This window comes from Oncorhynchus mykiss, unplaced genomic scaffold, assembly GCF_013265735.2.
Source record: "Oncorhynchus mykiss isolate Arlee unplaced genomic scaffold, USDA_OmykA_1.1 un_scaffold_216, whole genome shotgun sequence".
Taxonomy (NCBI): domain Eukaryota; kingdom Metazoa; phylum Chordata; class Actinopteri; order Salmoniformes; family Salmonidae; genus Oncorhynchus; species Oncorhynchus mykiss.
Genome location: NW_023493686.1, coordinates 145,001 through 159,687, shown reverse-complemented (window position 1 = coordinate 159,687; position 14,687 = coordinate 145,001). Strand labels below are relative to the sequence as shown.

At 43.0% G+C, this 14,687-nt stretch overlaps 1 protein-coding gene across 1 annotated transcript in view; it reads left to right on the top strand.

The window, feature by feature from the left end:
* Window positions 1–2,553: 2,553 nt before the first annotated feature.
* The window catches only part of LOC110487193 (collagen alpha-1(XI) chain), an 82,917-nt gene continuing 70,783 nt past the window's right edge, over window positions 2,554–14,687 (top strand). Inside the window, exon 1 of the mRNA XM_036973016.1 lies at window positions 2,554–3,198. Coding sequence (XP_036828911.1) covers window positions 3,093–3,198 — 106 coding nt within the window. The 5' untranslated portion in view covers window positions 2,554–3,092. The remainder of the gene's footprint in view (window positions 3,199–14,687) is intronic.

Here is a 14,687-nt window from a genome sequence, read left to right as displayed (position 1 = left end):
AAACACACACAACAAACACACACACACAAACACACACACACACACACACACACACACACACACACACTTCCACAAACACTCCAATCAACTGGCTCATTGTTTTTCCACATTAAAGTGATGAAACATGAAGCCTGATTACAGCCCTTACTGGAAGCAGAATCCTCCTCTGAAATAGTGATCCTCAGGCAGTGTGTGTGTGTGTGTGTGTGTGTGTGTGTGTGTGTGTGTGTGTGTGTGTGTAAGGAGCGGGTTGGGCAGAGACAGGCAGTGGAATTTGGAATCTGAAGGAGCATATTTGTATTAGCAGGGAAGCCCAGATGTCCTGTCCTAGCTTGCTTGTGTCTCTCTCTCTTTGTGTGTAGTAATGGAACACTGTAAAAAAAATATTTTTTACACATTTCAACTAATCATGATTACGTCACTGGTTCCACATCTTTTTATAGTTTATTCAACTTTTCGAGCTAAAAAAAAAGTGCTTGGCTCCAACTTGAGAAAACTGGCATTTTTAAAAATGATGTGTTTACTCAACTTGAGTCATATGTTCATTCAACTTTAAATGATACATTTGGGGATTTTAACATAAACATGTCCTTTCAAATGGTGACATACTACACACAGTGCTTTTAACATACAATGTTTTCAATTTACATACATAACACATGTTGATATTGTGCATGTTCATTTAGCTATCATTTAACATGTCCTCTCCTGGATCACGGCATTATGATCTTCAGCATCATGTCTGTGTCAGTCAGCACCATGTCTGTGTCAGACAGCACCATGTCTGTGTCAGACAGCACCATGTCTGTGTCAGCACCATGTCTGTGTCAGACAGCACCATGTCTGTGTCAGCACCATGTCTGGCTTCCCAAAACTTCACCACGACATTTAAAAAATATATTTTGTCTCTCTCTGTTTCATAATTTTCCTTCAATTCACAAGGGGCTGATTGATTCACACCGGAGAAAGCATTCGAACGAGCGGAACAGCGGCCCTCTGTCTCTGTATGTGTAGGACATCTATCTGATGCTGTCAGAACGAGTATGACATTGTTTCCCCCCCTTAGCTTTGAATGCAAGGGGAAGCCAGCTAGCATTTGGCTTCCCTTGAAAGAAGAGTACAACATTGTTGTCGCCCGTAGCGTTGAATGTAAGGGAAGCCAGTGAGCATTTGGCTTCTCTTGATAAAAGAGTATGAAAAAATGGCCAATCAGCGCTGAGCTAAACTAAGCTCAACTGTGGCTAGTTGTGGCCCACCCAAAAAAGTGTGAAGGAAAACCAGCTTGAATTTTATCACAACAACTTTAATTGTTGCATCTCGTTGTGTTGTTGTCTTCCGGTGTCTAGCTAGCTAGCTAACATTGGCCCTTTCCTTGGGATTTGGACTTGTGGTTTTACGTCATTCTCCATACTGGCCAATGACTATAATGGTGATTCTGACCCAACTATAGATTCATACATTTCTCTTCAGGTAGGGTGAGTCACCATGACAATGGGAGGATGGCGTTGGCGTTTCTCTTCAGGTAGGGTGAGTCACCATGACAACGGGAGGATGGCGTTGGCGTTTCTCTTCAGGTAGGGTGAGTCACCATGACAATGGGAGGATGGCGTTGGCGTTGTAGGGTGAGTCACCATGACAACGGGAGGATGGCGTTGGCGTTTCTCTTCAGGTAGGGGGAGTCACCATGACAATGGGAGGATGGCGTTGGCGTGTCTCTTCAGGTAGGGTGAGTCACCATGACAACGGGAGGATGGCGTTGGCATTTCTCTTCAGGTAGGGTGAGTCAACATGACAACGGGAGGATGGCGTTGGCGTTTCTCTTCAGGTAGGGTGAGTCACCATGACAACGGGAGGATGGCGTTGGCGTTTCTCTTCAGGTAGGGTGAGTCACCATGACAATGGGAGGATGGCATTGGTGTTTTTTCTCTACTTGCATGAACGCATGCACACTCACACTCACACTCACACTGAAATCAGAACCATGGACAGCCACATCATATTCAGCTTTTGTTGATTGGACTAAATGTTTTGTTGGTATCTTTTAGTTGTCACAGTGTTGGACGAAGCAGAGGGGATGTGGTGATGTTGAAGAGGTGCTGGAATAGTGGAGGCTCCTGTTTTCATGTTCGTCAACGTGTTTTAAAGATGTACGTAGAAAACATAGATGGTAAAAGCGCGGTGTGTGTAACTAGTTCCACAGCCTTCTTTAGGTGAAGACGCCCAGATAATAATTTATAGTTGAGTGAACATATCAGACAATTTGACCAAACACATAATTTTGAGTTGACTGAATGTTCTGAAGTTGGAGATAAGTTTGGGCAAACACACATGTTTAGTTCACCACCTAACACTTGGACTGAAAATTATAAACTTAATAATAATTAGTTGAAATAAATAGTTTGCAAGAGCTCGTTCCTAACACACACTATGAGCCTTATCTTCAACGGGCACGAGACAACCGTTTGTTAACTGCAACAGCTCCGCTCCCTGCGCGAGACAATCTTCGGGGAGGGATCAAAGGAAGAGAGAGAGGGAGAGAAAGAGAGAGAGAGAGAGAGAGAGAGAGAGAGATAGAGGAAAGTTTGAAGTTGGCTGTTTGCAGTGGGGTGAACGAATATAGTTTTTTTTCCAGGAGAAAATGAATATAAGGAATTGCTTGTTATTTCTTTCTCCATCAGAAGGATATCATATAACCAGATAAGAAAGAGAAGGAAAAATAAAGAGAGGGAAATAAAGTTTAAACGTTTTGATGGATTTGGATTTGTTTCCCTTAGGTCAAACTGCACCTATTTCTTAACAGAAGTTGACTTCGAACCGGATAACAGTTATCGGGACAAACCAGTTCCAGTCTCTACCGTGTGCGCGCATGATATCATTACCCCATCAACCGGGTCACTGCGCGCTCCCAGACATGGACGCAGGTACTCCCAGCAGCGGATAAGCACACGCGCTGTACCCGCGCAGTCTCGAGCCCCCTAAGCACGGGTGTGTGTGAGCCCCGTGGAGCTAAACGGTGGAGCCGGGACGTGAGGTATCGGAGCCAACCGCACTGGACAGTTCCCGGTTTACCGAGAAAGACTTTGAGCAACGAGATGGACCGAATATGGAGCTCAACGCCCGGGGCATCGCCTCTCCTCCTCCTTCTCCTCTCCCTCCTCTCCATCACTGTTTTTCACGAGGCGACAGCGGCACAGGCAGGTAGGTGATCTCATCAGCGTGTTTATTACCTTTATTAACAAATATATCCCACATAGACTTAGTAACAGCACGAGCTCTATTGACGGTCCCATAGAGTGGGGCTACTGACACTTTTACTTTTGTATAACACACACACACACACACACACACACACACACACACACACACACACACACCTGGTTTGGGCTTGTTCAGTTGCAGGGCATGCCCCTGGGGTAGGCACGTGCTCCATTCCAACCAACTATCCTGCTCAAATCCCTGGGGCGTCACCATGACATTACTGGTATTTGCCAACCAACCCGGAGCCTGTAGGTCTACTATAACCTGGTGTTATTGTCATCCAAGAGCACAAATACTGCTGTAGGTTTATAATGTACCTATAACTCAGTTTGGTGAGGAAAATAGGACACAACAGGCCTCTCTCTCTCTCTCTCTCTCTGTCTGTCTGTCTGTCTCTCTGTCTGTCTCTCTGTCTGTCTGTCTGTCTGTCTGTCTGTCTGTCTGTCTGTCTGTCTGTCTGTCTGTCTGTCTGTCTCCTCTCTCTCTCTCTCTCTCTCTCTCTCTCTCTCTCTCTCTCTCTCTCTCTCTCTGTGTCTCTCTCTCTCACCCCCCCTCTCTCTGTGTCTCTCTCACCCCCCCTCTCTCTCTCGCTCCCTCTCTCTCTCTTTCTCTCTCTGCAGGATTCATTTGGTGTGAGTTAACAGACCCCTTGCCTCAACTTGTCTTCCATACCTGTGACTGTACTCTCAACATACTGCTGCTGTACTGCGTGTGTGAGTGCATGTGCATGTGTGTTTGCGTGTGTGTGTGTGTGTGCTACTGTACAAGAGTCAGATCTAGGTTTTCTAGGTTTTTGTCCTGCTACTGTGTTTCTGCCTCTACATTGCTTCTTCTCTCTGGAGTTTTCGGTTGGTTTCTGTAAAGCACATTGTGACAGATGAAGGCTATCAGCCTGTGACCTGTGAACTCTAACCACGGTCTTCTTAGGTCAACTCAGGTCAGAGGGTGAACCCTGGAGTGTCTCTCTCACACCTGGGGCTGACACACACGCACACACTCGCACACACACACTTCCACAACCCCCCCCCCCCCCCCCCCCCCCCCTCCCCAAACCCCCCACACACCTGGTTGTCAGAGCACGACCCTGTGAGTTATGCTCATGGTCATCCTCAAGTGAAGGTCAAGTGTGTCTGAGTTACGGTTTTACCTGAAGTGGTTGAGTTGCTCTTTATGACTGACTGATCTCTTTATGTTTCTCTCTTAGTCTCATCTGTCTCTGTCTCTCTGTCTCCTCTCTCTCCGTCTCTCTCTGTCTCCTCTCTCTCTGTCTCTCTCTCTGTCTCCTCTTTCTCTTTCTCCACTTTCTCTCTCTCTCTGTCTCTCTCTCTGTCTCCTCTCTCTCTGTCTCTCTCTGTCTCCTCTCTCTCTCTGTCTCTCTCTCTCTGTCTCCTCTCTCTCTGTCTCTCTCTCTGTCTCCTCTTTCTCTTTCTCCACTTTCTCTCTCTCTCTCTCTCTCTCTCTCTGTGTCTCCTCTCTTTCTGTCTCCTCTCTCTCTGTCTCTCTCTCTCTGTCTCCTCTCTCTGTCTCTCTCTCTGTCTCCTCTCTCTCAGTCTCCTCTCTCTCAGTCTCCTCTCTCTCTGTCTCTCTGTCTCCTCTGTCTGTCTGTCTGTCTGTCTGTCTGTCTGTCTGTCTGTTGACTGACTGATGTTTCTCTCATGTCTCTCCCTCTCAATTCAAATCAAATCAATTCAATTCAAGGGGCTTTATTGGCATGGGAAACATGTGTTTACATCTCCGTCACTCTATTTCTGTCTAACTGATTAACCCACCTCTGGGCTAGGGGGTCCACCTCTGGGCTAGGGGGTCCACCTCTGGGTTAGGGGGTCCACCTCTGGGCTAGGGGTCCACCTCTGGGCTAGGGGGTCCACCTCTGGGCTAGGGGGTTCACCTCTGGGCTAGGGGTCCACCTCTGGGCTAGGGGGTCCACCTCTGGGCTAGGGGTCCACCTCTGGGCTAGGGGGTCCACCTCTGGGCTAGGGGGTCCACCTCTGGGCTAGGGGGTCCACCTCTGGGTTAGAGGGTCCACCTCTGGGCTAGGGGGTCCACCTCTGGGCTAGGGGGTCCACCTCTGGGCTAGGGGGTCCACCTCTGGGCTAGGGGGTCCACCTCTGGGCTAGGGGGTCCACCTCTGGGTTAGGGGGTCCACCTCTGGGTTAGGGGGTCCACCTCTGGGTTAGGAGGTCCATTTGGATTTGAGACATCAACAACACGTTTGTTGAAACAGGGAGGTATACAAACTTTGCTTCGAGAGCCTAACTGATTACACATGATCTACATTTTATCAGTTTATAGACATTCCATGTGTACATCTGGTGGGTTGAACGAAGGACGTAGTTGGCTATTCTAGATGGCTGAGAGTGTCACTATTGGCTCCTCCCTTTCATCTATTTGGCTGGGGAGAGCCAATAGTATCACTCGTCTTGAGGATGCCATTGATTGGTCTGATGATAATGATGTTATATTGCCGAGTCCCATATTTAATGATACTTCCTGGGGCCAAAACTGTGAAGAATAAATAAAGGAAAAATACAATTAAAACAATCATAAAAACCGGAGCCCACAGATAAAGGAGAAATCCCATAAACCCCCACATATACAGTTTATAGAAGCATCTAGAACAGATGAAAAACCTTTCTGTTCAGTGACATCACCTTTATTGAGACCCAAATTAACCACGTAACTTTATTGAGACATATCCCCTCGAACAAGAGAAATAATACAAGTAATGCAAATATTTTCCGTCCTGATTGACCCAGGGGATATTGTCTTGGCGAGCAGCAGCTTCCTGGACCGGTTCTGTCCTGGGATTGGTCAGGGCCACCTGTACCAGCTGGCTGCTGATAGGTTGAGATTTATATGTCTGGCTGGCTGTGGTATTCTAGATGTAGACAGAGAGGAAAGATAGACAGTGTGTGAGTGTGTGTGTGTGTGTGTGTGTGAGTTAGTAGAACATGCTTGAAGCTACCTAGACAGGTTCCTGTGTCTGAATCATTCCCCTTCTCTCCATTCCCCTCTTTCCTTCTCTTCTTTCTTCTCTCCACCCCCCTCTTCCCCTCTTCTCTCCATCCCCCTCTTCCCCTCTTCTCTCCACCCCCCTCTTCCCCTCTTCTCTCCATCCCCCTCTTCTCCTCTTCTCTCCATCCCCCTCTTCTCCTCTTCTCTCCATCCCCCTCTTCCCCTCTTCTCTCCACCCCCCTCTTCCCCTCTTCTCTCCATCCCCCTCTTCCCCTCTTCTCTCCACCCCCCTCTTCCCCTCTTCTCTCCACCCCCCTCTTCCCCTCTTCTCTCCATCCCCCTCTTTCCTTCTCTTTTTTCTTCTCTCCACCCCCCTCTTCTTCTCTCCTCCTCCTCCTCCTTCTCCTCCTCATCCTCCTCCTCCTCCTCCTCCTCCTCCTCTTCCTCCTCCACCTCTCCTCATATCCCTGTGGAATAACGGGTATATCACCTGAGCATGACATTGAAGATCATACCTGTGAGGGAGTGCATGTGTGTGAGAGAGAGAATGTGAGACGACCCAGAGTGTGTTTTCTGATCAGAGCCAGCTGATGTCAGAGGAACGGCAACATGTGGCTCACATCCCTCCATCCAATTACTCCTCCCTTCTCTTTCCTTTCAATTCATCCCTCTGTTCCACTCCCCCACATCACTCTATCCATCAGCTGAGCTTCTCGTCTCCGAGGAGAATGGGAGATTGAACTGAGAGAGAGAGAGAGTGGAGAAAGAGAGAGGAGAGAGAGAGAGATACAGAGAGAGAGAGAGAAAAAGAGTGGGACAGAGAGAGAGGAACAGAGAGAGAGAGACAGAGAGAGAGGAAATGAGAGGGACAGAGAGAGAGACAGAGAGAGAGAGGAGAGACAGACACAGAGAGAGAGAGAGAGGGAGAGAGAGAGAGAAAGAGAGACAGAGAGAGAGAGAGAGAGAGAGAGAGAGAGAGAGAGGGAGAGAGAGAGGGAGAGAGAGAGACAGAGAGAGAGAGAGAGAGAGACAGAGACAGAGACAGAGAGAGAGAGAGAGAGAGAGAGAGAGAGAGAGAGAGAGAGAGAGAGAGAGAGAGAGAGAGAGAGAGAGAGAGAGAACAAAGGACAGAGAAAGGGAATGGTAAAAAGAGAGAGAGGAGGTGTAGGCTGGTAATAACAGGTTCCAGATCAGGGGCCGTACTTCCTGCTGGGGGGGGGTGTGTCTTTATTCTAAAGAATGCAATAACATGTATTTTAGAGAAACAACAAAACAAGGTTTCCTAACTCTGTCCCCTATATTACCCAGAAACACACAAACATAATATCACACACACATAAGTACACACACACATGCACACAAGCACGAAGTGTGTATATGTGGGAACAGACCCTGTAATCTATACTGTAGTCTCTGAAGCCTCTTATGTTATAGATACTGTAGTCTCTGAAGCCTCTTATGTTATAGATACTGTAGTCCCTGAAGCCTCTTATGTTATAGATACTGTAGTCCCTGAAGCCTCTTATGTTATAGATACTGTAGTCTCTGAAGCCTCTTATGTTATAGATACTGTAGTCCCTGAAGCCTCTTATGTTATAGATACTGTAGTCTCTGAAGCCTCTTATGTTATAGATACTGTAGTCTCTGAAGCCTCTTATGTTATAGATACTGTAGTCCCTGAAGCCTCTTATGTTATAGATACTGTAGTCCCTGAAGCCTCTTATGTTATAGATACTGTAGTCCCTGAAGCCTCTTATGTTATAGATACTGTAGTCCCTGAAGCCTCTTATGTTATAGATACTGTAGTCTCTGAAGCCTCATATGTTATAGATACTGTAGTCTCTGAAGCCTCATATGTTATAGATACTGTAGTCCCTGAAGCCTCTTATGTTATAGATACTGTAGTCCCTGAAGCCTCTTATGTTATAGATACTGTAGTCCCTGAAGCCTCTTATGTTATAGATACTGTAGTCTCTGAAGCCTCTTATGTTATAGATACTGTAGTCTCTGAAGCCTCTTCTGTTATAGATACTGTAGTCTCTGAAGCCTCTTATGTTATAGATACTGTAGTCCCTGAAGCCTCTTATGTTATAGATACTGTAGTCTCTGAAGCCTCTTCTGTTATAGATACTGTAGTCCCTGAAGCCTCTTATGTTCTTCATATATTTACTGTAGTTTATCATATATCTACTGTAGTTCATCATATATCTACTGTAGTTCATCATAAATCTACAGTAGTTCATCATATATTTACTGTAGTTTATCATATATCTACTGTAGTTCATCATATATCTACTGTAGTTCATCATATATCTACTGTAGTTCATCATATATCTACTGTAGTTCATATATCTACTGTAGTTCATCATATATCTACTGTAGTTTATCATATATTTACTGTAGTTCATCATATATCTACTGTAGTTCATCATATATCTACTGTAGTTCATCATATATCTACTGTAGTTCATATATCTACTGTAGTTCATCATATATCTACTGTAGTTTATCATATATTTACTGTAGTTCATCATATATCTACTGTAGTTCATATATCTACTGTAGTTCATATATCTACTATAGTTCATCATATATCTACTGTAGTTCAACATATATCTACTGTAGTTCATCATATATTTACTCTAGTTCTTCATATATTTACTGTAGTTCATATATCTACTGTAGTTTATCATATATCTACTGTAGTTCATATATCTACTGTAGTTCATCATATATCTACTGTAGTTCTTCATATATTTACTGTAGTTCATCATATATCTACAGTAGTTTATCATATAGACATAATAGTTCAAAATATATCTACTGTAGTTCATCATATATCTACTGTAGTTCTTCATATATTTACTGTAGTTCTTCATATATTTACTGTAGTTCATCATATATCTACTGTAGTTCATCATATATCTACTGTAGTTCATCATATATCTACTGTAGTTCATCATATATCTACTGTAGTTCATCATATATCTACTGTAGTTCTTCATATATTTACTGTAGTTTATCATATATCTACTGTAGTTCATCATATATCTACTGTAGTTCATCATATATCTACTGTAGTTTATCATATATCTACTGTAGTTCATCATATATCTACTGTAGTTCTTCATATATTTACTGTAGTTTATCATATATCTACTGTAGTTCATCATATATCTACTGTAGTTCATCATAAATCTACAGTAGTTCATCATATATTTACTGTAGTTTATCATATATCTACTGTAGTTCATCATATATCTACTGTAGTTCATCATATATCTACTGTAGTTCATCATATATCTACTGTAGTTCATATATCTACTGTAGTTCATCATATATCTACTGTAGTTTATCATATATTTACTGTAGTTCATCATATATCTACTGTAGTTCATATATCTACTGTAGTTCATCATATATCTACTGTAGTTTATCATATATTTACTGTAGTTCATCATATATCTACTGTAGTTCATCATATATCTACAGTAGTTCATCATATATTTACTGTAGTTTATCATATATCTACTGTAGTTCATCATATATCTACTGTAGTTCATCATATATCTACTGTAGTTCATATATCTACTGTAGTTCATCATATATCTACTGTAGTTTATCATATATTTACTGTAGTTCATCATATATTTACTGTAGTTTATCATATATCTACTGTAGTTCATCATATATCTACTGTAGTTTACCATATATCTACTGTAGTTTATCATATATCTACTGTAGTTTATCATATATCTACTGTAGTTCATCATATATCTACTGTAGTTCATCATATATTTACTGTAGTTTATCATATATCTACTGTAGTTTATCATATATCTACTGTAGTTCATATATCTACTGTAGTTCATCATATATCTACTGTAGTTTATCATATATCTACTGTAGTTCATATATCTACTGTAGTTCTTCATATTACTGTAGTTCATCATATATCTACTGTAGTTCATCATATATCTACTGTAGTTCATATATCTACTGTAGTTCATCATATATCTACTGTAGTTCATCATATATTTACTGTAGTTTATCATATATCTACTGTAGTTTATCATATATCTACTGTAGTTCATATATCTACTGTAGTTTATCATATATCTACTGTAGTTCATCATATATCTACTATAGTTCATATATCTACTATAGTTCATATATCTACTATAGTTCATATATCTACTGTAGTTCATCATATATCTACTGTAGTTTATCATATATCTACTGTAGTTCATATATCTACTGTAGTTCATCATATATCTACTGTAGTTTATCATATATCTACTGTAGTTCATATATCTACTGTAGTTCTTCATATTACTGTAGTTCATCATATATCTACTGTAGTTTATCATATATCTACTGTAGTTTATCATATATCTACTATAGTTCATATATCTACTGTAGTTCATCATATATCTACTGTAGTTTATCATATATCTACTGTAGTTCATATATCTACTGTAGTTCATATATCTACTGTAGTTCATCATATATCTACTATAGTTCATATATCTACTGTAGTTCATCATATATCTACTGTAGTTCATCATATATCTACTGTAGTTCATATATCTACTGTAGTTTATCATATATCTACTGTAGTTCATATATCTACTGTAGTTCATATATCTACTGTAGTTCATATATCTACTGTAGTTTATCATATATCTACTGTAGTTCATCATATATCTACTGTAGTTTATCATATATCTACTGTAGTTCATATATCTACTGTAGTTCTTCATATTACTGTAGTTCATATATCTACTGTAGTTCTTCATATATCTACTGTAGTTCATATATCTACTGTAGTTGATCATATATCTACTGTAGCTCTCCTCTCTCCTTCTCTCCCTCCTCTCTCTCTCTCTCTCTCTCTGTCTCTCTCTCTGTCTCTCTCTCCTCTCTCCTTCTATCCCTCCTCTCTCTCTCTCTCTCTCTCTCTCTCTCTCTCCCTCTCTCCCTCTCTCCCTCTCCCTCTCTCTCTCTCTCTCTCTCTCTCTCTCTCTCTCTCTCTCTCCCTCTCTTTCTCTTTCTCTCTGTGTGCATATACCATGACTCTCCATCCGCCATAGATCAGAGCCCCGAGGAAGTGGGAGACTGATTGTTACCAGGTGAGAGGAACGCAGTGTGTAACAGCTAGTCTGTGGCCACAGTAAAGTCCTGGTGATATCACTGTGTATAACAGCTAGTCTGTGGCCACAGTAAAGGCCTGGTGATATCACTGTGTGTAACAGCTAGTCTGTGGCCACAGTAAAGTCCTGGTGATATCACTGTGTGTAACAGCTAGTCTGTGGCCACAGTAAAGTCCTGGTGATATCATTGTGTGTAACAGCTAGTCTGTGGCCACAGTAAAGGGCTGGTGATATCACTGTGTGTAACAGCTAGTCTGTGGCCACAGTTAAGTCCTGGTGATATCACTGTGTGTAACAGCTAGTCTGTGGCCACAGTAAAGTCCTGGTGATATCACTGTGTGTAACAGCTAGTCTGTGGCCACAGTAAAGTCCTGGTGATATCACTGTGTGTAACAGCTAGTCTGTGGCCACAGTAAAGGCCTGGTGATATCACTGTGTGTAACAGCTAGTCTGTGGCCACAGTAAAGGCCTGGTGATATCACTGTGTGTAACAGCTAGTCTGTGGCTACAGTAAAGGCCACATAGTATAGGGTGCCATGCTGGTCAACAGTAGTGCACTATACAAGGAATAGGGTGCCATGCTGGTCAACAGTAGTGCACTATACAAGGAATAGGGTGCCATGCTGGTCAACAGTAGTGCACTATACAAGGAATAGGGTGCCATGCTGGTCAACAGTAGTACACTATACAGAGAATAGGGTGCCATGCTGGTCAACAGTAGTGCACTATACAGGGAATAGGGTGCCATGCTGGTCAACAGTAGTGCACTATACAGGGAATAGGGTGCCATGCTGGTCAACAGTAGTGCACTATACAGGGAATAGGGTGCCATGCTGGTCAACAGTAGTGCACTATACAGGGAATAGGGTGCCATGCTGGTCAACAGTAGTGCACTATACAGGGAATAGGGTGCCATGCTGGTCAACAGTAGTGCACTATACAGGGAATAGGGTGCCATGCTGGTCAACAGTAGTGCACTATACAGGGAATAGGGTGCCATGCTGGTCAACAGTAGTGCACTATACAGGGAATAGGGTGCCATTTGAGATGTTAATGAGGCTCGTCTGGCCATGTTGGTGTATTCAAATGAAGACAGACAGACAGACAGACAGGCAGACAGACAGACAGGCAGACAGGCAGACAGGCAGACAGGCAGACAGACAGACAGACAGACAGACAGGCAGACAGGCAGACAGACAGACAGACAGACAGACAGACAGACAGACAGACAGACAGACAGACAGATGACAGGCAGACTGACATATTGACAGACAGACAGACAGACAGACAGACAGACAGACAGACAGATGACAGGCAGACTGACATATTGACAGACAGACAGACAGACAGGCTGGCATACAGACTGATAACCAGACAGACGTATAGACAGACAGGCAAACAGCCATATTGGCAGACAGACAGACAGACAGCCAGACAGCCAGACAGACAGACAGACAGATGACAGGCAGACTGACATATTGACAGACAGACAGTCATACTGGCAGACAGACAGACAGACAGACAGACAGACAGACAGACAGACAGACAGACTGGCAGACAGACAGACAGACAGACAGACAGACTGGCAGACAGACAGACAGACAGACATATTAGCAGACAGACAGACGGACATATTGACAGACAGACAGACAGACAGACAGATGACAGATGACAGGCAGACTGACATATTGACAGACAGACAGACATACTGGCAGACAGACAGACAGACAGACAGACAGACAGACAGACAGACAGACAGACAGACATACTGGCAGACAGACAGACAGACAGACAGACAGACAGACAGACAGACAGACAGACAGACAGACATACTGGCAGACAGACAGACAGACAGACAGACAGACAGACAGACATACTGGCAGACAGACAGACAGACATACTGGCAGACAGACAGACAGACAGACAGACAGACAGACATACTGGCAGACAGACAGACAGACAGACAGACAGACAGACAGACAGACAGACAGACAGACAGAGAGCTGGGGATCACTCCAATAAAACTGTCCAGATGTGTTGAAAGGTGCAGGGCAGATGGGTTACGTCAGCTGAAGGAATCGTGTGTTAAGGAGCCACACCAGTAGAGGCATGCCCTCTCTCCTCCACCTCACACTCTTACTCTTCTCTTCTACTGTAATCCCCCTCTCTTTTCTCTGCTCCTGTCCTCCCCCTTTCCTCTCCCTCCCCTTTTCATCGCCCTGTGACCTCTCTCCTCATTCCTTCACATTGCCATCCATACCGCGCCCCCCCTCCCTCTCTCTCTCTCTCTCTCTCTCTCTCTTTCTCAATTCAATTCAAGGGGATTTATTGGCATGGGAAACATATGTTAACATTGCCAAAGCAAGTGAGGTAGATAAAAGTGAAATAAAAAATAAAAATGAACAGTAAACATTTAACATACAGAGGTTTCAAAAGAATAAAGACATTTCAAATGCCATATTACGTATACATATATACATATTACATATATTACATATATTACATATATTACATATATACATATTACATATATTACATATACATATATACATATTACATATATTACATATACATATATACATATTACATATATTACATATATTACATATATACAGTGTTGTAAAATTGGGTTTGTTTTCAAATTCTTTGTGGATCTGTGTAATCTGAGGGAAATATGTCTCTCTAATATGGTCATACATTGGGCAGGAGGTTAGGAAGTGCAGCTCAGTTTCCACCTCGTTTTGTAGGCAGTGAGCACATAGCCTGTCTTCTCTTGAGAGCCACGTCTGCCTACGGTGGCCTTTCTCAATAGCAAGGCTATGCTCACTGAGTCTGTACATAGTCAAAGCTTTCCTTATTTTTGGGTCAGTCACAGTGGTCAGGTATTCTGCCGCTGTGTACTCTCTGTTTAGGGCCAAATAGCATTCTAGTTTGCTCTGTTTTTTTGTTAATTCTTTCCAATGTGTCAAGTGGTTGGGTCAAATTGTGTTGCTGTCCTGGGGCTCTGTGGGTTGTGTTTGTGTTTGTGAACAGAGCCCCAGGACCAGCTTGCTTAGGGGACTCTTCTCCAGGTTAATCTCTCTGTAGGTGATGGCTTTGTTATGGAAGGTTTGGGAATCGTTTCCTTTTAGGTGGTTGTAGAATTTTACAGATCTTTTCTGGATTTTGATTATTAGCGGCCTCTCTCTGCATGCATTTGGTGTTTTACGTTGTACACGGAGGATATTTTTGCAGAATTCGGCATGCAGAGTCTCAATTTGGTGTTTGTCCCATTTTGTGAATTCTTGGTTAGTGATTTGACCCCAGACCTCTATAACTGAT